The sequence below is a fragment of the Balaenoptera borealis genome, assembly GCF_965194805.1.
Source record: "Balaenoptera borealis genome assembly, chromosome: 13".
Classification (NCBI taxonomy): Eukaryota; Metazoa; Chordata; class Mammalia; order Artiodactyla; family Balaenopteridae; genus Balaenoptera; species Balaenoptera borealis.
This window is the reverse complement of record NC_138870.1, coordinates 44,518,601-44,542,112: the sequence shown is the minus strand read 5'-3', so window position 1 is coordinate 44,542,112 and position 23,512 is coordinate 44,518,601. Positions and strand designations below refer to the sequence as shown.

General features: G+C 45.3%; 2 protein-coding genes across 2 annotated transcripts; both read left to right on the top strand.

Moving 5' to 3' along the window:
• Positions 1-1,088: 1,088 nt before the first annotated feature.
• On the top strand, positions 1,089-6,459 carry LOC309609286 (keratin, type II cytoskeletal 6A-like). Its single transcript, XM_082350538.1, has 9 exons — positions 1,089-1,651; positions 2,631-2,845; positions 3,189-3,249; positions 3,394-3,489; positions 3,615-3,779; positions 4,258-4,383; positions 5,209-5,429; positions 5,649-5,683; positions 5,797-6,459. Exons 1-9 carry the CDS (start codon positions 1,172-1,174, stop codon positions 6,048-6,050), a joined length of 1,653 nt encoding a protein of 550 aa, XP_082206664.1. The 5' UTR covers positions 1,089-1,171; the 3' UTR covers positions 6,051-6,459.
• A 7,799-nt stretch (positions 6,460-14,258) lies between these two features.
• On the top strand, positions 14,259-19,628 carry LOC309609287 (keratin, type II cytoskeletal 6A-like). The gene is made up of 9 exons (XM_082350539.1): positions 14,259-14,820; positions 15,800-16,014; positions 16,358-16,418; positions 16,563-16,658; positions 16,784-16,948; positions 17,427-17,552; positions 18,378-18,598; positions 18,818-18,852; positions 18,966-19,628. Exons 1-9 carry the CDS (start codon positions 14,341-14,343, stop codon positions 19,217-19,219), a joined length of 1,653 nt encoding a protein of 550 aa, XP_082206665.1. The 5' UTR covers positions 14,259-14,340; the 3' UTR covers positions 19,220-19,628.
• The last annotated feature ends 3,884 nt before the right edge of the window (positions 19,629-23,512 follow it).

The following is a 23,512-nucleotide window of genomic DNA, read 5'->3' as shown; positions in this document are numbered from 1 at the left end:
TATCAATATTCAGTATATAAATAGGCATTCTATGACATCTGTATCTGTAATGTTTAAATAGCTAGCTTATTAAGCTTCTAGTTTGAACTGTCAGTTTACAGGATACACAAAGGACACGAGATCACGCTAAGTAAGATAACATGACTATGCAAATGCACAGGACAAATAACCTGTTTTTTTATTTTTTATCACAAATAAACTGCAAGTGGAAAAGCGGAGGGGGATTTAATGACTTCAATGATTTTACAGACATATTACTTTAAAGACATATCACCGAAATACAAAATGTATGGAACTTATTAGGATCCTGATTTGGACAACCAAAACTTAAAATATAAATAACACAAACGGATTTAGTTCAAGATTGAAGAGACACTCCTTAATGTTAATGAATGCATAAATATTAAGGATATATAAATGGCATTTGGTTATGTAGTTAAAAGAGTACCTCATTTACAAAATAAATGTTGAATTATATACTAAAGAAATGATATGATCTCTGGGATTTGCTTTTGAATATTTTAAGATTGATAGGGAATTGGGTGGGAGTATAGAAGAAATAAGGCTGACCATGAGTTAATAATTTGTATAAAATCCAGTGACAGATATACAGAGGCCCATTATATTGTAAATCTACGTATCTAGCTGTGGGAAATTTGTAATGAAAGCAAAAATAAGTCATGTTTAACTTCTGCAATCAGTGAAAACGCTACTAATTATAGGTAAGGGATAAGCAATAGGTTATTTTGACCTCCAGGATTTCTGCCTTGTGGGTGAAACACCAGCCGAGAGGAGCCTCAGTGCATTTCATACACGAGCGTAACATGGAGAACCTTTGTGTGAGTCAGTGACTAACTCCCAGCTAAGTGAATTCAGACTAGTCTTATTGTACTGAGAGCACTCAAAGCTGGAAGGCAGGAGAACTTTTCCCTGACTAAAGGAAACCTCAAATGCGATCTTCAGATTTCATAACTTTTCTAATAAAGCCCATGTGATCTCACTGTTGGTAAAGCCCAGCCTTTCCAACCTGCAGGCTCGCCTTCCGGCACTGAGCCCAGCCCATTTTCTCCATATATAAGCCACTGCTGGCAACCTCGTCTCACCAGTCTGCTCCTCTCAGCTCTACCCTCCACCTCTCACGCCCTCCTCAGCCTCTTCGACTTCAGGAACCATGACTTCCAAATCCACCGTGAAGAGCCAAAGCAGCAGCCGCCGTGTCTTCAGTGCCGGCTCAGCCAGAGTCCCTGGGGTCAGCCGCTCTGGCTTCAGCAGCGTGCCCGTGTCCCACTCCAGGGGCAGTGGTGGGCTCGCTGGAGTGGGTGGAGGAGCTGGCTTTGGCAGCCGCAGCCTCTATGGCGTGGGGGGCTCCAAGAGGATCTCCCTCGGAGAGGTCGGCTGTGTCTACCATGGTGGATATGGCGGCAGCGCTGGAGGCGGCTATAGCGTTGGAGGTGGAGCTGGCTTTGGTATTGGCTACTGGGGCCCTGGCATACCCGTCTGTCCCCCTGGAGGCATCCAAGAGGTCACCATCAACCAGAGTCTCCTGACTCCCCTCAACCTGCAAATTGACCCCACCATCCAGCGAATCAAGACTGAGGAGCGGGAACAGATCAAGACCCTCAACAACAGGTTCGCCTCCTTCATCGACAAGGTGAGCCGGGAGCACCTGCCCTCCACTGGGATTTCAGAGTCCCCAGTGGAGTGACGCAACCAACGTCCTACGAGGGGGAGCCTCGGCAGAGAGGGAGGAGGGGACTCGGGCTAGCTCTCCACTGGGATGCAGGATAGGCTCCATGTGGACCACAGGTAGAAGGTGATAAAAATCATTTACAGCTGCTGATCCCTTAAATGTCTTCATTCCTGCCTGGGAAGCATTCTCCACTCTTGATAACCCTCAAGCAAAGGAAAGGAACTGAGAGAATGGAATGAGTTCGCTTGATCTTCTGAAGGGTCTAAGAAATTAAAAGGGAATTACAGTGGAAACTGCACTTGAGCCTTAGTTGGGGTGGTGGCGGGGAAGGAAAGAAGATAAAAACCCAAAGGAAATGTCAGGAAAAAAAGACTCAGAAACAGGTATATGTGCATAAAAATACTTAACTTGTAGAACCAGATCATGAGCATTAAGGGAGCTTGTTTTAGAGGGACTCATGCACTAGATGGGAAAGAAGATTAAATCCAATCATCAATAGGGTTGGAATTTAACCATTAGATTCTAAACATTTGACATCCCTTTAGCTGAGTTACACTCTATAAAATAACTCTGTGCAATATACGAGAGAAATACTCTTTTAAAGTACATTTGTGATTGTGCTTATCAAGAGGAAGAAAAGAAATGTTGAAAGTCACTGACTGACAGGCTCCGTAATGGAGAAGAGGGACTGTCTGATAGCTCCCTGGGGAAACGTGGCCAGTGAGATCTGTGTGGTGTGAAGGCAAACAGTCAGGGGCGCAGCACTGTCAGCCTGAGCCGCTGTGTGCGCTCTGGAGTAGCCCAGCACCACGGGGACCACCAGATCTGCTAGGGCACAGTCAACCCACCTCTCTTCCTGCCTGCCTTCCTTCCTTCCTTCCTTCCTCCCTTCCTTCCTTCTTTCCTTTGTTGCACAAATAACCATCTTGTCTTCCTCCAGGTCCGATTCCTGGAGCAGCAAAACAAGGTCCTGGAAACCAAGTGGACCCTGCTGCAGGAGCAGGGCACCAAGACCGTGAGGCAGGACCTGGAGCCTTTGTTCGAGCAGTACATCTACAATCTCAGGACACAGCTGGACAGCCTTGTCACGGAGAGAAGCCGCCTGGACTCCGAGTTCAGGGGGATGCAGGACACGGTAGAGGACTTCAAGAAGAAGTGAGTTACAGGAGAGAAAAGGGCTCAGCTTCCTGAAGCCCACGCTTCAAGTCTATTAGATGACCAGGTCCAAGTGAGGGCATGGTTCTTAGTAAAACATGTCCATGGAAATGAAACCACAATTCTTGCCTAAACACAAACCCCGAAGAACAAAAGGGCCAGACAGGTGGATGGGGAGAGTAAAGATGTAAACAATTGAGGGACCACAGAATTCGTCTTTTAGGCTTACTGGCAGGAAAGCTCCATTTGGATATATCCATTGTGGGAAGTTGGGGTCCCAGGCTGCCTTTTCTGTATAACCTTCACCACTGACTCAATTAGGCTTTACCCTTTCTAATTCCAGATATGAAGATGAAATCAACAGGCGCCTGTCAGCAGAGCATGAATTTGTGAATCTGAAGAAGGTGAGATGAGTAAGATGAGGGGTTCATGTTTCTTTGCCGAAGGAGAGGACTCTGAGAAAAGAATAATCGGGGAGATTAAAGGAGGAGCAGACTGGGAAGGAGGGCTCGGCTCATCTGATCCCAAGTTGTTGGCTTCTTCCCCAGGATGTGGACACTGCTTACATGAATAAGGTTGAACTAGAAACCAAGGCAGACGCTCTCATAGATGAGATCAACTTCCTCAGAGCCCTCTATGAAGCAGTAAGCATCTTTCCACACTCTGTTTTATTGACTCTAAAGAGATTTGCAAAAATGGAAAATCTTAGGCTTGGGTACCTCTGTAAACGTCATGGGAAAAGGGGATCTGACGATCTCTTGTTGTGCAGGAACTGGCTCAGATGCAAACCCACATCTCAGACACGTCTGTGGTCCTCTCCATGGACAACAACCGCACCCTGGACCTGGACAGCATCATCGCTGAAGTCAAAGCGCAATATGAGGTGATCGCTTGCAGGAGCCGGGAAGAGGCTGAGTGCTGGTACAAGTGCAAGGTGAGCAGTGAGGGGGAAGCTGGAGAAGAAACCCTGTGCCTCCCCGCTGGAGACCAGCAAGGCTTCCCGAGACTTCACTCAGGAAATCTCCATCTAGGAAGCGGGGGTCCTCTCAATGGACGTGTACCCTGAACCAACAGAGTAGGTCTTTACAGTATTTATGTCCACGTCTAGTAAGTCAAAGAACCTAAATGTAGGACAAAAGCTACCGTAGATAAAGACCAAGGGATCTTTGCTTTAGCTTCACCCCAATGCTGGTTCTCAGAAACAGTACAGAGGATGTTCTGGTCCTGAAGAGAACCAGGCAGTCAGTGGTCCTACCAAGGATGGTGTGTGATGGGTGTACAGTGTCCATGACCTTGTAACACCAATTTTCTTAAAACGCCTTGTGGACAAACCATTCGTTTCGATTTGTGAAAACCTTGATTAGTGTCCTGTGAAGCCCATGGACACCACCCTCTCTCCCTCTGGTTTACAGTACGAGGAGCTGCAGTTGACGGCGGGCAGACACGGGGACGACCTGCGCAACACCAAGCAGGAGATCACTGAGATCAACCGCATGATCCAGAGGCTGAGATCTGAGATCGACCACGTCAAGAAGCAGGTATGGTGGGGACCATGGAGGAGAAAAGCATCCTTTCCTTCCTAGGCCACCAGGGATCATCTACCACCATGTAGGGAATTCCTGGGCACTGAGGGAACAGCAGGGAGGGGAGGACATGTACTTCCTCCCTTAGTGAGTTCCCACAAGTTAGAGAGATGGATCCCAACCCAAGAGCAGGAAACAATTGCATGACAGGACCAATCCCAACTGGTCAGCGGTACAAAGATACAGTCTTGAGGCACTGAAATGAGATTCCATAAGAGGAATGATTGATTTGGGAATGCAAGACACAAGTTGGCAAAGAAAAGGTCAGGCCAGAAAGTGTGAGGAAGATTGCTGCAAATATGCTCAGATTCCATGTGAAAAAGAAGCTGAGAAAAGACACAGGACAAATGAGGGTTTTCCAAACATGTGAAGTGGAAGGAAGGCAAGGTCGCAACAGTTTCAAGTGAAATCATCTCCTCACTGTGGGTGTCTGTGGTTCTGTGTGAGTTCGTGTGCATCCACATGAACTTACCCAAACTGTCCACATGCAGAAGAAGCCAGTGGGTCCATTTCTTCCAATGTCCCCTGGTCTTGGGTCTGCTGTAGTATCTTCCAGCAGTCACCACCTCCATCCTCATTAGGGTGGTTAACACAGAAGTGCATAGGGAGCTCCTAGACTAGTTCAGGTTTGCAGAATGGAAAAAGACTGGACAAAAAGAATCAAACGTCCTTTTCCATGGAATCTGGGCTCTAGAGCTCTTCCTCACTGGGAAAGAAGAACCATGCTTCGTCTCCTCAGGAGTCCAGATTGCAGGTTCATCTGCCCATCTTCCCCTCTAGTGCGCCAACCTGCAATCCGCCATCGCCGATGCTGAGCAGCGTGGGGAGCTGGCCCTCAGGGACGCCAAGAACAAGCTGGCCGAGCTGGAGAACGCCCTGCAGAAGGCCAAGCAGGATATGGCGCAGCTAGTGAAGGACTACCAGGAGCTCATGAATGTCAAGCTGTCTCTGGACGTGGAGATCGCCACCTACAGGAAGCTGCTGGAAGGCGAGGAGTGCAGGTGAGTAACTCACACAACCTCCTCAAACATCTGGGTCCATGTCCAAGGTGTCCAGCCAGTGAGCACCAGTGGAAGGCGCTCTAGTCGTGACCATAATGCCACTCCCAGAAAAGCACTTAGAAGGCACGTTCCCCATGGGCTCTCCTCACGCCCAAGCTTCCCACGCTGGTCCAGCTCTGGCTCTGAGGTCTCATGATGGCTGTGTCTCCTCTCTCCTAGGCTGAATGGGGAAGGCGTTGGACAAGTCAACATCTGTAAGTACCTTCACTTGCCTCCCTCCCTTGCCCTTGTGCTCTTCTGACTGGACTCTGTGTGGCAGAGTGAGCTCACCATGTCTTGTCATGGCCTTGTCCCCTTGCCTCTCCAGCCGTGGTACAGTCCACCGTCTCCAGTGGCTATGGCGGTGCCGGCGGTGTCAGCGGCGGCTTAGGCCTGGGCGGAGGCGGTGGCTACTCCTACAGCAGTGGTCACGGCATTGGAGGTGGCTTCAGTTCCGGAGGTGGCTTCAGTTCCGGCAGTGGCAGAGCCATAGGGGGTGGCCTCAGCTCCTCCGGGGGCAGCAGTTCCGCCATCAAATACACCACCACCTCCTCCTCCAGCAGGAAGGGCTACAGGCATTGAACACCTGCCATGGGCTCGGGGTCCCACAGTGTCTCAGGCTCCCTCTCCAGCTTCACTGCCCTTTCCTCCAGTTGCTTCCTCTCTCCTGCTTCTTTCTTCTCTTACTCCTTGAGCTCGAACTGAAGTTGCTGAGTGCCCTCATGTCCTCTCCGCCAACACCTGCCGCATCTGAGCTTCCATTGCTCACCATCGGAAGGTCACTGTCTGGGTCCTACTCCAGAACAGGGCAATGCCCCTAGCTTTCCACTGGCCCAGTATGTCCCATCTCACAGGTGTTGTGTTCCTCCCTTGCAGCGATCATGAAAGCACAAGTGACTAGTTCTATGATGTACGGGGGTCTCTATCCCTGTGATGCTTCCTCTGCTCTTTGCTCACTTGGATTGCTAAATAAAGCAGATTTATACTATAATGCGTGGTTTCATAGTGCCTTGCTTTGTTCCCAATGGTTCTTGCGGTTTTCACCGGGCAAATGCCTTTTCAGGAACGAAGCGTACTCCCAATCCCCATGCGCTTCACCCCCCTCCTTTAGAGAACTTCGACAAACAGCCACTTAGCATCCGGATGCTCAGGAGTCCTCGGAGAACAGTTTGGCAAGTGAAGCGGGAGGGAGCAGGTTCATCATCATAGTAAAGCCTGTTTTCACTGCCCTGACCAGGTGCCAGCAGATTCGTTTCTCTGACTTGGTCTCTAACACTCTACCTCCTCCTGCCCCAGTTGACACCCATACTCCCCAGAGAATCATATTGCAGTCCAAGTAGATCAGAAGGACATTGACTAGAGAGTAAGATATTTGATTTATCCTTAGACAGGCCTCATGACCAAGAAACTTGCCTGGCAACGTGTATCAGGAGTAATTTAAATGTACATACTTCTGAACTGAAATTATGCTTCGAGCAATGTGTGCTGAGGAAATAGGACAAATGCAGGAAGTTGTACTTCATGGTTGTCAATCCCAGTAATCCTTTCGACAGGGAAAAATTGGAAACACTGGGCAAATTCAGCATCCAAGGACTCAGACACAAAGCACAGGTGGTGATTTTTTGAAGTGTGGAGGCAAAGTAAGAATGGAAATGCCTTCTTCCTTACCACATAATCCTCTCACAGAGCCTCAAAGAAGTAGAGTCCTTGCTGCTCCAAAGAGATAGCCCTGCATCCTCTCTCAGCTGTGCCCTGGCTTCCTTTGACTTCTACAAATGGGTAATGGAAAACTCAGGATACAGTGCAAGGTTGGTCTGTCAACATCTTCCTGAGGGCCAGTCACTTTTGCCAGTCTCTGTTCTGTCCATGTTCCTAATCCCAGGTTTTTTCTCTGGAGAATTCTGCCTTATACCATTAGGAATGAAAGTTCCCTTGTTAGGAATCCAGGAGAAATGACTGAGTCTAGGAATGGGGTGGAATATATACATAAGATGATCCTGCAGCATCTTTCAGGGCCAAGAAGTAAAGAAATAATCAAAAAGACCCTGTAAGAGCTCCTGATAGACAAATTGGAACAACTTGAGCCATAAATAAATAGATAGACAAATAAATAATGTACTGGATTATAACCCAAATTATGAAATAATTATTCATGGTCCCCACTGACGTGGATAAGGGATTGACTAAATTGATTAATAAGGGATGGCTGACAACTCTTAGGCAGAAGAATTTCATTTAGTTACATAGGTGCTCCCCAATCAAGGAAGGAGTGAAGAACTGCTCCCCCCTAAGTGTGGGCTGTGCACAATGACTTCCTTGCAAAGAGCACAGTCTAAAAATGGGGGAAAAGAGTAACTTTACCGTCAAGAAATCAATCAAGCACTTCCTCAGCCAGGTGATCAAGGGTAACACCGACAGTAGTAAGTCTGGTTCATAGCAAGTACCCTGGATATGATGTGATGAGAAGGGCACACGTCATCTCTGTGGTCTTCCTCCCAAACACCATAACTCCAGTCTATTCATGAGGCAACATCAGCCAAAGCCCAATTGTGGACATCTGCAGAACACCTGGGCAGAGTTCCCCAAAACTTTCAAGGTCATTAAGACAAGGAAAACCTGACAAACCGTGTTAGCCAAGAAGGAGACACAATGACTAAATGGAAAGTGGTACCATGGATGATACCCTAGAACAGAAAAAAGAATATTGGGCAAAAGGTAAGGAAATCCAAATGAAGTATAGACTAGTTAATAGTAATATATTTATATTGTTTCCTTCATTGTGAGAAATATAACTAAAGTGAGGTATTAATAATAGGGGGAATGAATGTGTATTGTATACAGACCTCTTTGGACTATCTTCACAATTTTTTGTAAATCTACAACTATTCTGAAATTAAAAGTTTATTACGAAAAACACTTAAAGCGTGGGGCTCAAAGTAACATCTGTATTTTTCACTAAACTAATTTTGTACACAAAATTATGAAACAAGTAAGGGAGAGAAAGAGACAGAATCACAAAGGAACACAAAGACGGTTGCAGGGCCAGAGATACAGAGAAATCACTGAAGAACTAATGCTACAACAGTAAAGTTCATCATCTCAAGCTGGCGTTAACTCTAGTAAAGTGTCTTTCTTTTACGATGTGTACTTTCTAAATTTTTTGGTGTTGAACATGTGTCATTTCAAAAGAGAAAGTGTGTTCCCCACGATGTCCTCATTGTATGACATCTGAGATTAAACGCGGTTACCCTTTTTGGTACTAAGGAAGGAAAGATTCAGTCTCTAGGTTAAGCTCCCTGAGATTAAACCATTCCGATTGATTTCCTTTGCCCACTGAGGACTGAATAAGAGGAAACGTATTTCTTTCGCAAGAGCAAAGACGTGTTTTTGAGTCAAGGAAGGACTCGGCAGTACTGACGGTCCTTAGATACTGGATTTGACTCCTAAGGAGGTTAGCCAATTGCCTCCTCCTGTATGGAGTCCATGTACCTGGGAAATATAGGAAATACATTTTAAAAATAACAACCTCCAATAGAAAAACATTTTCCAGTTAGAGGCTGTATCCAAAGTTCACCTTACCTGAATCCTCTGTGATTCAGAATGATCACTTGTGAGCCATAGCACGTGGATTCTAGCTGCATGGGCTAGAATGGCCAGTACAGCCCAGTGCATGGGATCCCAGCTCACGGTGGGGGCATGGGGTGCAGAAGAGCCAGAGGAGGGAACGTTTCTACAGGTGCTGAGAGCAGGCTGCTCTTCTCTGCGCTGCTCCGTGCTCCCAGAGTCATCCCTACAGAATCCCTTGCTAGCTAACTCTTCATTGTACTTGGCCTTGAGAAAAGCTGACGGTAGATCTCAGGATGGGAGGAGAAAGGGCTTGAGGAGTTCTTCTCGAACAGCAGCTGGATTCCTTTAACCATGAGTTTTGCTGGGCAGTGCCTTCTCCTCAATGCTCTTACTTCCTGGACTCCAGGGGTGTCCCTTTAGCACTAGAAAGTGAGTGGCAGAGGAAAACCATCCTCTTGAGGTCTCGGAGGCCGGTCCACTCAGATGTGCCATTTTCCCCAACACTCTTACTGTCCCCAACCTCCTCGTGCACCTATAGAACCCCCTTCTTTAACCCCACTGCCATCTGTATCTGTCCTCCCTCCCTTAAGAAACTCCTCTCCATCAAATGTAGTAATGGAAGACCTTTCCTTCCTGCTTCTGTTTGAAACTGCAAGGCTAGAATTTATCTGGATTCTTATGAAGGTTTTCCTTCATCCCGCGTTTCTATCTCTCCATTCCTCTTGCCTAATCCGAGTTTCTTCATAGCACTTGCAGGGTGTAGCCACAAAGAAATCAGAAACGGCATTTAATAGCCCTCTTTTTCGTAATAATATTGGTACTGTTAGTTTGACACTATCATAGGTTTGTTGTAGGATAAAGCAAATAAGTAATATGTCATTCAGAGCTCAGCTTTTCAGAGTGAGTAAAAGAAATACAGGTAGAAAATCATCCTGTATTCTATTTGAATTGGAAATATCAGTATCAACTTCTGATCTGAGTACCTTTCAATTATATTTTTACATTTTTCTTAGCTCTATCCATTGAAAAGTCTTCAAAGCAAGAGTAACCCAGTAACAATGAGCACCCGTAGCATGCAAATTTTAGCTTGTGAATATCATTTCTCAATAAAAGGTACCAGAGCGACTCCCAGAAATGGCTGTTTCCATGTCTGTTGCAAGATAAGTACAAGGTAGCCTTGAGACATCTCGTCCCCGTCAACAAGGAAGCTTGCAAAGTCCAATGCGTTTCTGTCAAAAGGACACAGAAGCCAATCTGAGGAGCTCCCATTGGCCTAAAATGGACAGTTTCAGCACCAAAAGGATTAATGCCTGCCATGGACTCAAACATATCAAATATATTTTTTGAACTGTGAATTTATAATTATACAAAACCCAAAAAACAAACAAACAAAAAATAACTTTCTTTATTACACTTGGAAATTGCTGGGCTGCCAACCCACTATTCTAAAATTGCAAAATAAAGAGAAAGAAGCACTTCTTCTGCCTTTCCTGTATCAATTAAATACATATTAGGTTACCTACAAAGGGAACCATGACAATGCCTTCCTTACAGATGACTGCCAGGTGATAAATGCAGAGGCAGGATGTTAAATTAATAAGTTACCAGTGTGCATCCCCTCATGAAATAGTCAATCGGAGAATTGATCAATGAATATTAAAATATTAGATGACAAATTTATTGGACACTTTTTAATGGAGGGTTAAGGCTGGAACTATGGATATACCTGGATCAGTCTTAACATGACTAAATTGAACACCTTGTATTATATGCCTCATGATCTGATGCAATACGGGGCACACAGCACCAGCTGGGACATAATCTTGCCTGAAACAATGGAACTAAATCTAATCAACTCTAATATAACCAGTACCGAGGAAAAACCGGCGTTAGAAGTTACGTGGCACCAACAGAAACAATGAGCCAAATCCAGAATGTAGCCGTTCTAGAGAAAAAAACAATTTCTCCACAAATCAGTGGTATATAAAAGAAAACAATGGAATCTATTACAGAATGAAAGAAGCTTAAGAGCACCACCAGTCCAATGCAATATGTGAATCTAGTTAGGATGTTGCTTCAAGCAAACCAGCATAAAAAGACATCTTTGAGATAATCAGAGAAGTATGAACATAAATGAGTATTAGGTTTCATTAAGAAGTGACTGTTGCTCATGATCGATATAAAACTGTTGTACAGTTAGATTTAAAAGTCCTTCTTAAGAACTTAGACATGCATGCAAATATTGAAAAGTGAAATGACTTAATGTCTTAATCTCCTTGAAGATACATCAACAAAAGTAGAAGATTTCAATATAAGAAGTAGTGGAATTCGATGAGACAAGCTGAGAAATATGGATAAGTGTTTAATCTGGGGGATTGGTACATGGTGGTTTACATACTATTCTCTTTCATTGTGTCTGTTGGGCTTTCAATGCTGCAAACTGTGATTAAGCAATAAAGGAGGTTCTTCCACTGAGGAGAGCACAAATACATTTTGGGATTAAATTACTGATGATGGTAAATACGATGGCTTGTAGAAAACTTTCAGGTGACTCTTATCATGGCTCAGGGAAGGGAGAGGCCCTGAGTACAATGATGTCTTCATTGAAGCCAATAGTTTCCATGCAGCGCGAGAAAGGAAAATTAATATTTTGAATTTCAATTATTGCTTAAAAGTTTAAAGGCTATATGTATTTTAAATATAAATATATGAATGGGAGACTTCTGAATGTAGCCTAATGGAGGAAAGGGAGGCATTTCCCCTTCTCAGATATTATCTTAAAAGAAACAAGGAGAACAAGAAACGTAAAAGTAATCTCCACCCTCAACCCCCAAAAGGAAAACATCGTAAAGTCGTTCAAGCAAAAAAAAAAAAAAGAAAATAGAAAACTCTTCTCACAGAAAGAAAGAAATCAAACACAGTTGTTGGAAAACTGAGAGAGAAGATGCCCTCAGGGCAGATCTCAGAAAATCCAGTGAAGAACACTCTTGAGAACAAACAAATCAAAACTAAACAATGTGGTGACCACAGAGGGACAGCACACAAAGTTAACCCTGAGGTTTTCCTACTGCCAGGCACTGCTGACTCATGTAACTCCTACTGTGTGAATGTGAAGAACACATCCTCAGGTGCAAATCCAAGAATCGCTGGTTTGCAACAGTCAGAAGTGGGTGTGTGTGTTCCAGGGAGGACCCATTTGCCATGAAGTTTCAAGACCCAGTGAAGGTAGGGTTGAGTAAGGGATCAGAGGCAAGGCCTATTGGCAACAGGTTGTCGGGGAAGCAAAGAAGACGGAGACTGAACTGCGAGCCACGCCGCAGCCATCTTCCTTGGCTTCGTCTAATTAAAATTAAAAGAATTATTCACACAGCCTGTGCCATAATGAGAATTCCTGTTAGCCTGGTTGCAGCCTGGCCCCTCCTCCCAGAATACTGTCTGCAAAAGACAGGTGCAGAAGGAGCTCGCCTCTTTCAAAGATGAGCCCTCGTTAGAAAGGAACCATTCCAGGCCCCACGAAGGACACTTTACATTGAAAGAGAAAAACAAGAGGCACTTAGAAAACACTCAACAGAAAAAAGTGACAAAGATTATTACCGAAAAGGCAATGAAATAAACACCACGGTGAAATAAGAGAACAAAGGGGCAATAGAGTGAGAAATAAAAGATGATAGTATTAGTTGATAGAGCTCAGAAAAGGAGCAGAGAAGAAAGATAAAGCCACAATAGAAAGGAAGGCCAAGCTGAAAGCAGCATAAGACGTTGCTGATGCACAGCAATGGACCACAGGTAAAGGTGGAGAAAACAGCCTGTAGGAAATAGCATGAGAATCGCGTGAAAACATAGATATGGGAGGCAAAGTACATACAGCGTGAGTGCAACTGCAAAAGGGAATATATACGTGTGTTTCATATATATCTGTATGTATACATTCACTGTATATGCTCGCATGCCTCACACATGCCCCAGGAAAAACACAGAAACATATCGAAGTGACGTGACTACAAGGATACACAGGGAAGTGGCAACACTGCTTTGTCTTCCTAGACAGGAGTGGGGAATGATCTTGAGCATGTAATTGTTTCCTTAACCATGTATTACTTGTTTAATTTTTCAGTTAATAAGTAGGTGTGTAAATATCAATATTCAGTATATAAATAGGCATTCTATGACATCTGTATCTGTAATGTTTAAATAGCTAGCTTATTAAGCTTCTAGTTTGAACTGTCAGTTTACAGGATACACAAAGGACACGAGATCACGCTAAGTAAGATAACATGACTATGCAAATGCACAGGACAAATAACCTGTTTTTTTATTTTTTATCACAAATAAACTGCAAGTGGAAAAGCGGAGGGGGATTTAATGACTTCAATGATTTTACAGACATATTACTTTAAAGACATATCACCGAAATACAAAATATATGGAACTTATTAGGATCCTGATTTGGACAACCAAAACTTAAAATATAAATAACACAAACGGATTTAGTTCAAGATTGAAGAGACACTCCTTAATGTTAATGAATGCATAAATATTAAGGATATATAAATGGCATTTGGTTATGTAGTTAAAAGAGTACCTCATTTACAAAATAAATGTTGAATTATATACTAAAGAAATGATATGATCTCTGGGATTTGCTTTTGAATATTTTAAGATTGATAGGGAATTGGGTGGGAGTATAGAAGAAATAAGGCTGACCATGAGTTAATAATTTGTATAAAATCCAGTGACAGATATACAGAGGCCCATTATATTGTAAATCTACGTATCTAGCTGTGGGAAATTTGTAATGAAAGCAAAAATAAGTCATGTTTAACTTCTGCAATCAGTGAAAACGCTACTAATTATAGGTAAGGGATAAGCAATAGGTTATTTTGACCTCCAGGATTTCTGCCTTGTGGGTGAAACACCAGCCGAGAGGAGCCTCAGTGCATTTCATACACGAGCGTAACATGGAGAACCTTTGTGTGAGTCAGTGACTAACTCCCAGCTAAGTGAATTCAGACTAGTCTTATTGTACTGAGAGCACTCAAAGCTGGAAGGCAGGAGAACTTTTCCCTGACTAAAGGAAACCTCAAATGCGATCTTCAGATTTCATAACTTTTCTAATAAAGCCCATGTGATCTCACTGTTGGTAAAGCCCAGCCTTTCCAACCTGCAGGCTCGCCTTCCGGCACTGAGCCCAGCCCATTTTCTCCATATATAAGCCACTGCTGGCAACCTCGTCTCACCAGTCTGCTCCTCTCAGCTCTACCCTCCACCTCTCACGCCCTCCTCAGCCTCTTCGACTTCAGGAACCATGACTTCCAAATCCACCGTGAAGAGCCAAAGCAGCAGCCGCCGTGTCTTCAGTGCCGGCTCAGCCAGAGTCCCTGGGGTCAGCCGCTCTGGCTTCAGCAGCGTGCCCGTGTCCCACTCCAGGGGCAGTGGTGGGCTCGCTGGAGTGGGTGGAGGAGCTGGCTTTGGCAGCCGCAGCCTCTATGGCGTGGGGGGCTCCAAGAGGATCTCCCTCGGAGAGGTCGGCTGTGTCTACCATGGTGGATATGGCGGCAGCGCTGGAGGCGGCTATAGCGTTGGAGGTGGAGCTGGCTTTGGTATTGGCTACTGGGGCCCTGGCATACCCGTCTGTCCCCCTGGAGGCATCCAAGAGGTCACCATCAACCAGAGTCTCCTGACTCCCCTCAACCTGCAAATTGACCCCACCATCCAGCGAATCAAGACTGAGGAGCGGGAACAGATCAAGACCCTCAACAACAGGTTCGCCTCCTTCATCGACAAGGTGAGCCGGGAGCACCTGCCCTCCACTGGGATTTCAGAGTCCCCAGTGGAGTGACGCAACCAACGTCCTACGAGGGGGAGCCTCGGCAGAGAGGGAGGAGGGGACTCGGGCTAGCTCTCCACTGGGATGCAGGATAGGCTCCATGTGGACCACAGGTAGAAGGTGATAAAAATCATTTACAGCTGCTGATCCCTTAAATGTCTTCATTCCTGCCTGGGAAGCATTCTCCACTCTTGATAACCCTCAAGCAAAGGAAAGGAACTGAGAGAATGGAATGAGTTCGCTTGATCTTCTGAAGGGTCTAAGAAATTAAAAGGGAATTACAGTGGAAACTGCACTTGAGCCTTAGTTGGGGTGGTGGCGGGGAAGGAAAGAAGATAAAAACCCAAAGGAAATGTCAGGAAAAAAAGACTCAGAAACAGGTATATGTGCATAAAAATACTTAACTTGTAGAACCAGATCATGAGCATTAAGGGAGCTTGTTTTAGAGGGACTCATGCACTAGATGGGAAAGAAGATTAAATCCAATCATCAATAGGGTTGGAATTTAACCATTAGATTCTAAACATTTGACATCCCTTTAGCTGAGTTACACTCTATAAAATAACTCTGTGCAATATACGAGAGAAATACTCTTTTAAAGTACATTTGTGATTGTGCTTATCAAGAGGAAGAAAAGAAATGTTGAAAGTCACTGACTGACAGGCTCCGTAATGGAGAAGAGGGACTGTCTGATAGCTCCCTGGGGAAACGTGGCCAGTGAGATCTGTGTGGTGTGAAGGCAAACAGTCAGGGGCGCAGCACTGTCAGCCTGAGCCGCTGTGTGCGCTCTGGAGTAGCCCAGCACCACGGGGACCACCAGATCTGCTAGGGCACAGTCAACCCACCTCTCTTCCTGCCTGCCTTCCTTCCTTCCTTCCTTCCTCCCTTCCTTCCTTCTTTCCTTTGTTGCACAAATAACCATCTTGTCTTCCTCCAGGTCCGATTCCTGGAGCAGCAAAACAAGGTCCTGGAAACCAAGTGGACCCTGCTGCAGGAGCAGGGCACCAAGACCGTGAGGCAGGACCTGGAGCCTTTGTTCGAGCAGTACATCTACAATCTCAGGACACAGCTGGACAGCCTTGTCACGGAGAGAAGCCGCCTGGACTCCGAGTTCAGGGGGATGCAGGACACGGTAGAGGACTTCAAGAAGAAGTGAGTTACAGGAGAGAAAAGGGCTCAGCTTCCTGAAGCCCACGCTTCAAGTCTATTAGATGACCAGGTCCAAGTGAGGGCATGGTTCTTAGTAAAACATGTCCACGGAAATGAAACCACAATTCTTGCCTAAACACAAACCCCGAAGAACAAAAGGGCCAGACAGGTGGATGGGGAGAGTAAAGATGTAAACAATTGAGGGACCACAGAATTCGTCTTTTAGGCTTACTGGCAGGAAAGCTCCATTTGGATATATCCATTGTGGGAAGTTGGGGTCCCAGGCTGCCTTTTCTGTATAACCTTCACCACTGACTCAATTAGGCTTTACCCTTTCTAATTCCAGATATGAAGATGAAATCAACAGGCGCCTGTCAGCAGAGCATGAATTTGTGAATCTGAAGAAGGTGAGATGAGTAAGATGAGGGGTTCATGTTTCTTTGCCGAAGGAGAGGACTCTGAGAAAAGAATAATCGGGGAGATTAAAGGAGGAGCAGACTGGGAAGGAGGGCTCGGCTCATCTGATCCCAAGTTGTTGGCTTCTTCCCCAGGATGTGGACACTGCTTACATGAATAAGGTTGAACTAGAAACCAAGGCAGACGCTCTCATAGATGAGATCAACTTCCTCAGAGCCCTCTATGAAGCAGTAAGCATCTTTCCACACTCTGTTTTATTGACTCTAAAGAGATTTGCAAAAATGGAAAATCTTAGGCTTGGGTACCTCTGTAAACGTCATGGGAAAAGGGGATCTGACGATCTCTTGTTGTGCAGGAACTGGCTCAGATGCAAACCCACATCTCAGACACGTCTGTGGTCCTCTCCATGGACAACAACCGCACCCTGGACCTGGACAGCATCATCGCTGAAGTCAAAGCGCAATATGAGGTGATCGCTTGCAGGAGCCGGGAAGAGGCTGAGTGCTGGTACAAGTGCAAGGTGAGCAGTGAGGGGGAAGCTGGAGAAGAAACCCTGTGCCTCCCCTCTGGAGACCAGCAAGGCTTCCCGAGACTTCACTCAGGAAATCTCCGTCTAGGAAGCGGGGGTCCTCTCAATGGACGTGTACCCTGAACCAACAGAGTAGATCTTTACAGTATTTATGTCCACGTCTAGTAAGTCAAAGAACCTAAATGTAGGACAAAAGCTACCGTAGATAAAGACCAAGGGATCTTTGCTTTAGCTTCACCCCAATGCTGGTTCTCAGAAACAGTACAGAGGATGTTCTGGTCCTGAAGAGAACCAGGCAGTCAGTGGTCCTACCAAGGATAGTGTGTGATGGGTGTACAGTGTCCATGACCTTGTAACACCAATTTTCTTAAAACGCCTTGTGGACAAACCATTCGTTTCGATTTGTGAAAACCTTGATTAGTGTCCTGTGAAGCCCATGGACACCACCCTCTCTCCCTCTGGTTTACAGTACGAGGAGCTGCAGTTGACGGCGGGCAGACACGGGGACGACCTGCGCAACACCAAGCAGGAGATCACTGAGATCAACCGCATGATCCAGAGGCTGAGATCTGAGATCGACCACGTCAAGAAGCAGGTATGGTGGGGACCATGGAGGAGAAAAGCATCCTTTCCTTCCTAGGCCACCAGGGATCATCTACCACCATGTAGGGAATTCCTGGGCACTGAGGGAACAGCAGGGAGGGGAGGACATGTACTTCCTCCCTTAGTGAGTTCCCACAAGTTAGAGAGATGGATCCCAACCCAAGAGCAGGAAACAATTGCATGACAGGACCAATCCCAACTGGTCAGCGGTACAAAGATACAGTCTTGAGGCACTGAAATGAGATTCCATAAGAGGAATGATTGATTTGGGAATGCAAGACACAAGTTGGCAAAGAAAAGGTCAGGCCAGAAAGTGTGAGGAAGATTGCTGCAAATATGCTCAGATTCCATGTGAAAAAGAAGCTGAGAAAAGACACAGGACAAATGAGGGTTTTCCAAACATGTGAAGTGGAAGGAAGGCAAGGTCGCAACAGTTTCAAGTGAAATCATCTCCTCACTGTGGGTGTCTGTGGTTCTGTGTGAGTTCGTGTGCATCCACATGAACTTACCCAAACTGTCCACATGCAGAAGAAGCCAGTGGGTCCATTTCTTCCAATGTCCCCTGGTCTTGGGTCTGCTGTAGTATCTTCCAGCAGTCACCACCTCCATCCTCATTAGGGTGGTTAACACAGAAGTGCATAGGGAGCTCCTAGACTAGTTCAGGTTTGCAGAATGGAAAAAGACTGGACAAAAAGAATCAAACGTCCTTTTCCATGGAATCTGGGCTCTAGAGCTCTTCCTCACTGGGAAAGAAGAACCATGCTTCGTCTCCTCAGGAGTCCAGATTGCAGGTCCATCTGCCCATCTTCCCCTCTAGTGCGCCAACCTGCAATCCGCCATCGCCGATGCTGAGCAGCGTGGGGAGCTGGCCCTCAGGGACGCCAAGAACAAGCTGGCCGAGCTGGAGAACGCCCTGCAGAAGGCCAAGCAGGATATGGCGCAGCTAGTGAAGGACTACCAGGAGCTCATGAATGTCAAGCTGTCTCTGGACGTGGAGATCGCCACCTACAGGAAGCTGCTGGAAGGCGAGGAGTGCAGGTGAGTAACTCACACAACCTCCTCAAACATCTGGGTCCATGTCCAAGGTGTCCAGCCAGTGAGCACCAGTGGAAGGCGCTCTAGTCGTGACCATAATGCCACTCCCAGAAAAGCACTTAGAAGGCACGTTCCCCATGGGCTCTCCTCACGCCCAAGCTTCCCACGCTGGTCCAGCTCTGGCTCTGAGGTCTCATGATGGCTGTGTCTCCTCTCTCCTAGGCTGAATGGGGAAGGCGTTGGACAAGTCAACATCTGTAAGTACCTTCACTTGCCTCCCTCCCTTGCCCTTGTGCTCTTCTGACTGGACTCTGTGTGGCAGAGTGAGCTCACCATGTCTTGTCATGGCCTTGTCCCCTTGCCTCTCCAGCCGTGGTACAGTCCACCGTCTCCAGTGGCTATGGCGGTGCCGGCGGTGTCAGCGGCGGCTTAGGCCTGGGCGGAGGCGGTGGCTACTCCTACAGCAGTGGTCACGGCATTGGAGGTGGCTTCAGTTCCGGAGGTGGCTTCAGTTCCGGCAGTGGCAGAGCCATAGGGGGTGGCCTCAGCTCCTCCGGGGGCAGCAGTTCCGCCATCAAATACACCACCACCTCCTCCTCCAGCAGGAAGGGCTACAGGCATTGAACACCTGCCATGGGCTCGGGGTCCCACAGTGTCTCAGGCTCCCTCTCCAGCTTCACTGCCCTTTCCTCCAGTTGCTTCCTCTCTCCTGCTTCTTTCTTCTCTTACTCCTTGAGCTCGAACTGAAGTTGCTGAGTGCCCTCATGTCCTCTCCGCCAACACCTGCCGCATCTGAGCTTCCATTGCTCACCATCGGAAGGTCACTGTCTGGGTCCTACTCCAGAACAGGGCAATGCCCCTAGCTTTCCACTGGCCCAGTATGTCCCATCTCACAGGTGTTGTGTTCCTCCCTTGCAGCGATCATGAAAGCACAAGTGACTAGTTCTATGATGTACGGGGGTCTCTATCCCTGTGATGCTTCCTCTGCTCTTTGCTCACTTGGATTGCTAAATAAAGCAGATTTATACTATAATGCGTGGTTTCATAGTGCCTTGCTTTGTTCCCAATGGTTCTTGCGGTTTTCACCGGGCAAATGCCTTTTCAGGAACGAAGCGTACTCCCAATCCCCATGCGCTTCACCCCCCTCCTTTAGAGAACTTCGACAAACAGCAACTTAGCTTTGGGATGCTCAGATTTCCTTCACGGATAAGATTTCATCTAAATGTTTGGCAAATGTAATGGGAAGAATATGGTCCACCATATTGTATACTCTTCTTTTAATTGCCCATACCAAGAAGTAATTGTTGAGTTTCTCTTCCTTCTTCTCTAAGATCATTCCACCCATGCCCAAGGGATCAACTCTCAATGTCCAGTAGGGGAAAGGTATTTCTGGCCTACCATAGCAAAATGACATTTAACAAGAGAGTAAGATGTTTGATTTTTACTTAGAGTTAACTTCATGACCAACAAACTTGCCTGACAAGGTGTATCAAGGGTAATTAAAGTGTATATACTGCTGAACTGAAATTCTATTTCTAGAAATGTATCTTGAAGAAATACTACAAATGCAGGAAGAAGTATGTACATGGATGTGAATCCCATCTTCCCAGCAGGGAAAATTAAAGGCAGGAGAGCTGGTCAAACCATCACAAAACTCAGATTCTGTTTTCTTAAAGTGTGAAGGCAAAACGAGAATGGAAATATCTACCTTCTCACACCTTAAGACTCTTGCGGAGATGGATGAAGCTGAGTCCTTCATCTCTCTGGTGTGCTCTGGCTACAGTGACTTCTCTGAATGGGTAATGAAAACTCAGGATATGGTGCAAGGCTCATATTCACTTGGGCTGCCTTTTGTCCACACCATTCCCTATTTCCTCATGAGTGACCATTATCTCCCTTGCCCCCAGGCGCTTACAACACAAGCAAAAGTTTCTTGGATTCAATAATATAAAGAGGGTGAATCTGGATCCTTTTGTATCAGTATCCTGCTGTATTCACCTATAACCATTCCCCCAGCAAACTGGGCAGCCTCTCACATTGGTACCTCCTCACTTTGCCCAGAACTTCCCCAACAGCAGGTATGTGACAATTGGGTTCCAAAATCTAAGCCCACTTAGTATTTATAATATTATGTACCCGTGAGGAATAATGGAAAGAAAACACTGACCAGGAAAAAGATATAGAATATAGCAATGAATAATAAACAGGTTGCAAAATAATATGTACACATGGATTTATCTTATTAAAATCTTATGGTGCATGTTCTGATAGCAAAATGGCAGACTGTAAACCACCAAGCTCTCCTTTTGTGAAAGAAACATTGAAAAAACAACCAGAAGCTGTCTGAACAAACTTTGTAGGAGCTCTGGAAAACACTCAAAACTTTACAACAAACAAGCAAATGCCCAGTCAAGGAAATCCATCTTCAAAACGATAGCAAAAGCTTTGTGACAATTTTCCTAGCACTTGCCCTGCCCTATACCTGGTGTAGTTGTGGTCTTGAGCAAGCAGCAGCCTTGTTCTAGAATTTTCCCCCCACCCCTCTCCCACCCTCCAGTCCCCTCTCAAACCCAATTGCTCCTCTTGGTCACTCTCCACACCCAGCACATGCATCTTGAACCAGAGAGCAGATGCAGATTATTTGCAAATTACTGTGCAAGTCTCTTCAAACACATCTGGGGCATTCCTGAAGAAGTGATACAAGATTCTCACCTTTGTTCCACATAAATCCAAATGCAGGCAAGAGAAGCAGCAGGTACAGTTAGTAAAAACTGCAGGGCAGACTACAAACCCACAGAGGCCTGGGGCAAAAGACTACGGGAGAAGATACGCAGTAGACCCTCTGACCATCTAAGGTCTAGAGGCTAAGCTGGAGTGGGACTCTGGGAAATGAGGACATTCAGGAGCAGCTGTGTGTATGAGAGAATTTAGAAAACTGTGCCTAGGTCCAGACAAGACACATGCCCAGAAAAGTCTTGAGAAGGTCTTAAGCCTTAACCTTGGGCTGATCTCTAGGTTCAGAGCAAGCCCCGCTAAATGGTGAAGGAGTATCCAGTCACAGGGAGAGTTGGTTGTTCTCAGTTTGTTATTTTGGCTTTTGGTTGTTGTTGTTTTTCAGCTCCTGGTATACAAGAAAATCTTCATCAAGACAGTAGCTGAACACAAGCTATAGGAGCAGCCTGATGTTGAGGTTTTACTGCATGCCAGGCACTGTTGACTCATTTAACACAACTAGGTCAATGTGAAGGACAGGTCCTCAGGTGCAAATCCAAGAATCCCTTGTTTGCAACAGTCAGAACTGGGAGTAGGACCTGAGGCAGGACCACATTTGTCATGAACTTTCTAGAAACTGGGAAGTAGAATTGAATAACAAATCAGAAACAAGGCCTATTGGCAGCATTTTGTTAATAAGAGGGAAAAAAAGCAGAGAGACTGTGAACTTAAGTCACTCTGCAGTGATTGGTTGGGCAAGGTTTTTAAGGAATAAGAGAATTTTTCGCACAGCCTGTTAACCTGAATATGACCCCAGCTCACTCCCCAGAATACTTTCTGCAAACGACTGGTCTAGAAGGAGTTCACCTCATTCAAAGATGAGCACTAGTCAGAAAGGAACTGTTCCAGGACTCACTAAAGAGGATACACATTCAAAAATGAAATGAACAGGAAAAACAAAAGGCAGATAATGATCACTCATCAGAACAAAGTCACTAAAAATATTGCCAAAATAAAACAAACCCTCTATAAAATTAGAGAAGAAAAAGCATATAATGAGACAATAAGATAAAACATTACTTACAGAAGTCAGATATGAGGCAGAGAGAAAAACAAAGCCAGCAGGGAAATGAAGGCCAAGTTGATGTCAGTACAAAGGACAATAGATGTGCTGAATGCACAACAAAGGGCGTATGGGAGAATATCGAGAAAAGAGAATGGGGGTCATAGAGGGAGTTAACGAGGGGTTAAAGGAGGATCAAGAGGATATATAGATAAAGAAGACAAAGTAGATTCAACACAAGAATAATTGAAACACCTGAAGGAAAAGAGTATACACACACATACGCAAACTCATACACACAAATTGTCCCCCCCAAAGCACAGAAACATCTTCAATTAGGTGGCTGGGGATTTGCCCTGAAATTTATTTTGATAGACAAATGTGCGCAATTTAGGCGTTTTTAAAATATGTAAATATTGTATATGGGTATAAAGAATGAAATCTTGCCACTTGTGACAACATGGATGGATCTCTAGGGCATTATGTTAAGTGACATAAGTCAGACAGAGAAAGACAAGTACTGCAAAATCTCTCTTATATGTGGAATCTAAAAAACAAATTTTCAAAAATTTAAAAACTAAGCTCATAGATACAGAGATCAGATTGATGGTTGCCAGAGGCGGGGGAAGGGGTGGGAGTGGGAGAAATGGGTGAACTGTTTACGTGAGGGTTTTTTTAAGTTTAAATAAATTAAATTTTAAAAGCCCACAGAGATAAAACCACATACTATTAGAATGGCTAACATCAAAATAATTGAGGATACCAAGGCAACAGTATGGAGCAAAGAGAACACTCATACACTGCTGTTGGAAACTCAAAATGATGCAACCACTCTGCAAATGTATATATTTATGGATGTATATATATGTAATACTCAATCTTATACACTTTCAACTACATCTACTTCTGGAAAAGTTTAAATACACAAAATAAACTTATTATTCTTCCAGATTTAAGATTCCAGATTACAGGAATATAGAGGAGAGAGTAACATGTGGAATGACATCAGAGGACGCAATCACAAAAGCCAAAGAATGGAAAACTCTACAGGACAGTTAACCTAGTTTATTTAACAAATAAATGGCCAAAAAGATGAAGAGCTAAATGATGTAAAGGATGTATTATTTAAAGGATGTATCATC

What these genes read in the sequence shown, in the direction of transcription:
- LOC309609286 (XM_082350538.1), top strand. Translation starts at nt 1,172, where the DNA reads ATGACTTCCAAATCCACCGTGAAGAGCCAAAGCAGCAGCCGCCGTGTC. An exon ending in TCGCCTCCTTCATCGACAAG is followed by an intron (nt 1,652 to 2,630) that starts GTGAGCCGGGAG and finishes GTCTTCCTCCAG; the next exon opens with GTCCGATTCCTGGAGCAGCA. An exon ending in AATTTGTGAATCTGAAGAAG is followed by an intron (nt 3,250 to 3,393) that starts GTGAGATGAGTA and finishes CTTCTTCCCCAG; the next exon opens with GATGTGGACACTGCTTACAT.
- LOC309609287 (XM_082350539.1), top strand. Translation starts at nt 14,341, where the DNA reads ATGACTTCCAAATCCACCGTGAAGAGCCAAAGCAGCAGCCGCCGTGTC. An exon ending in TCGCCTCCTTCATCGACAAG is followed by an intron (nt 14,821 to 15,799) that starts GTGAGCCGGGAG and finishes GTCTTCCTCCAG; the next exon opens with GTCCGATTCCTGGAGCAGCA. An exon ending in TCGACCACGTCAAGAAGCAG is followed by an intron (nt 17,553 to 18,377) that starts GTATGGTGGGGA and finishes CTTCCCCTCTAG; the next exon opens with TGCGCCAACCTGCAATCCGC.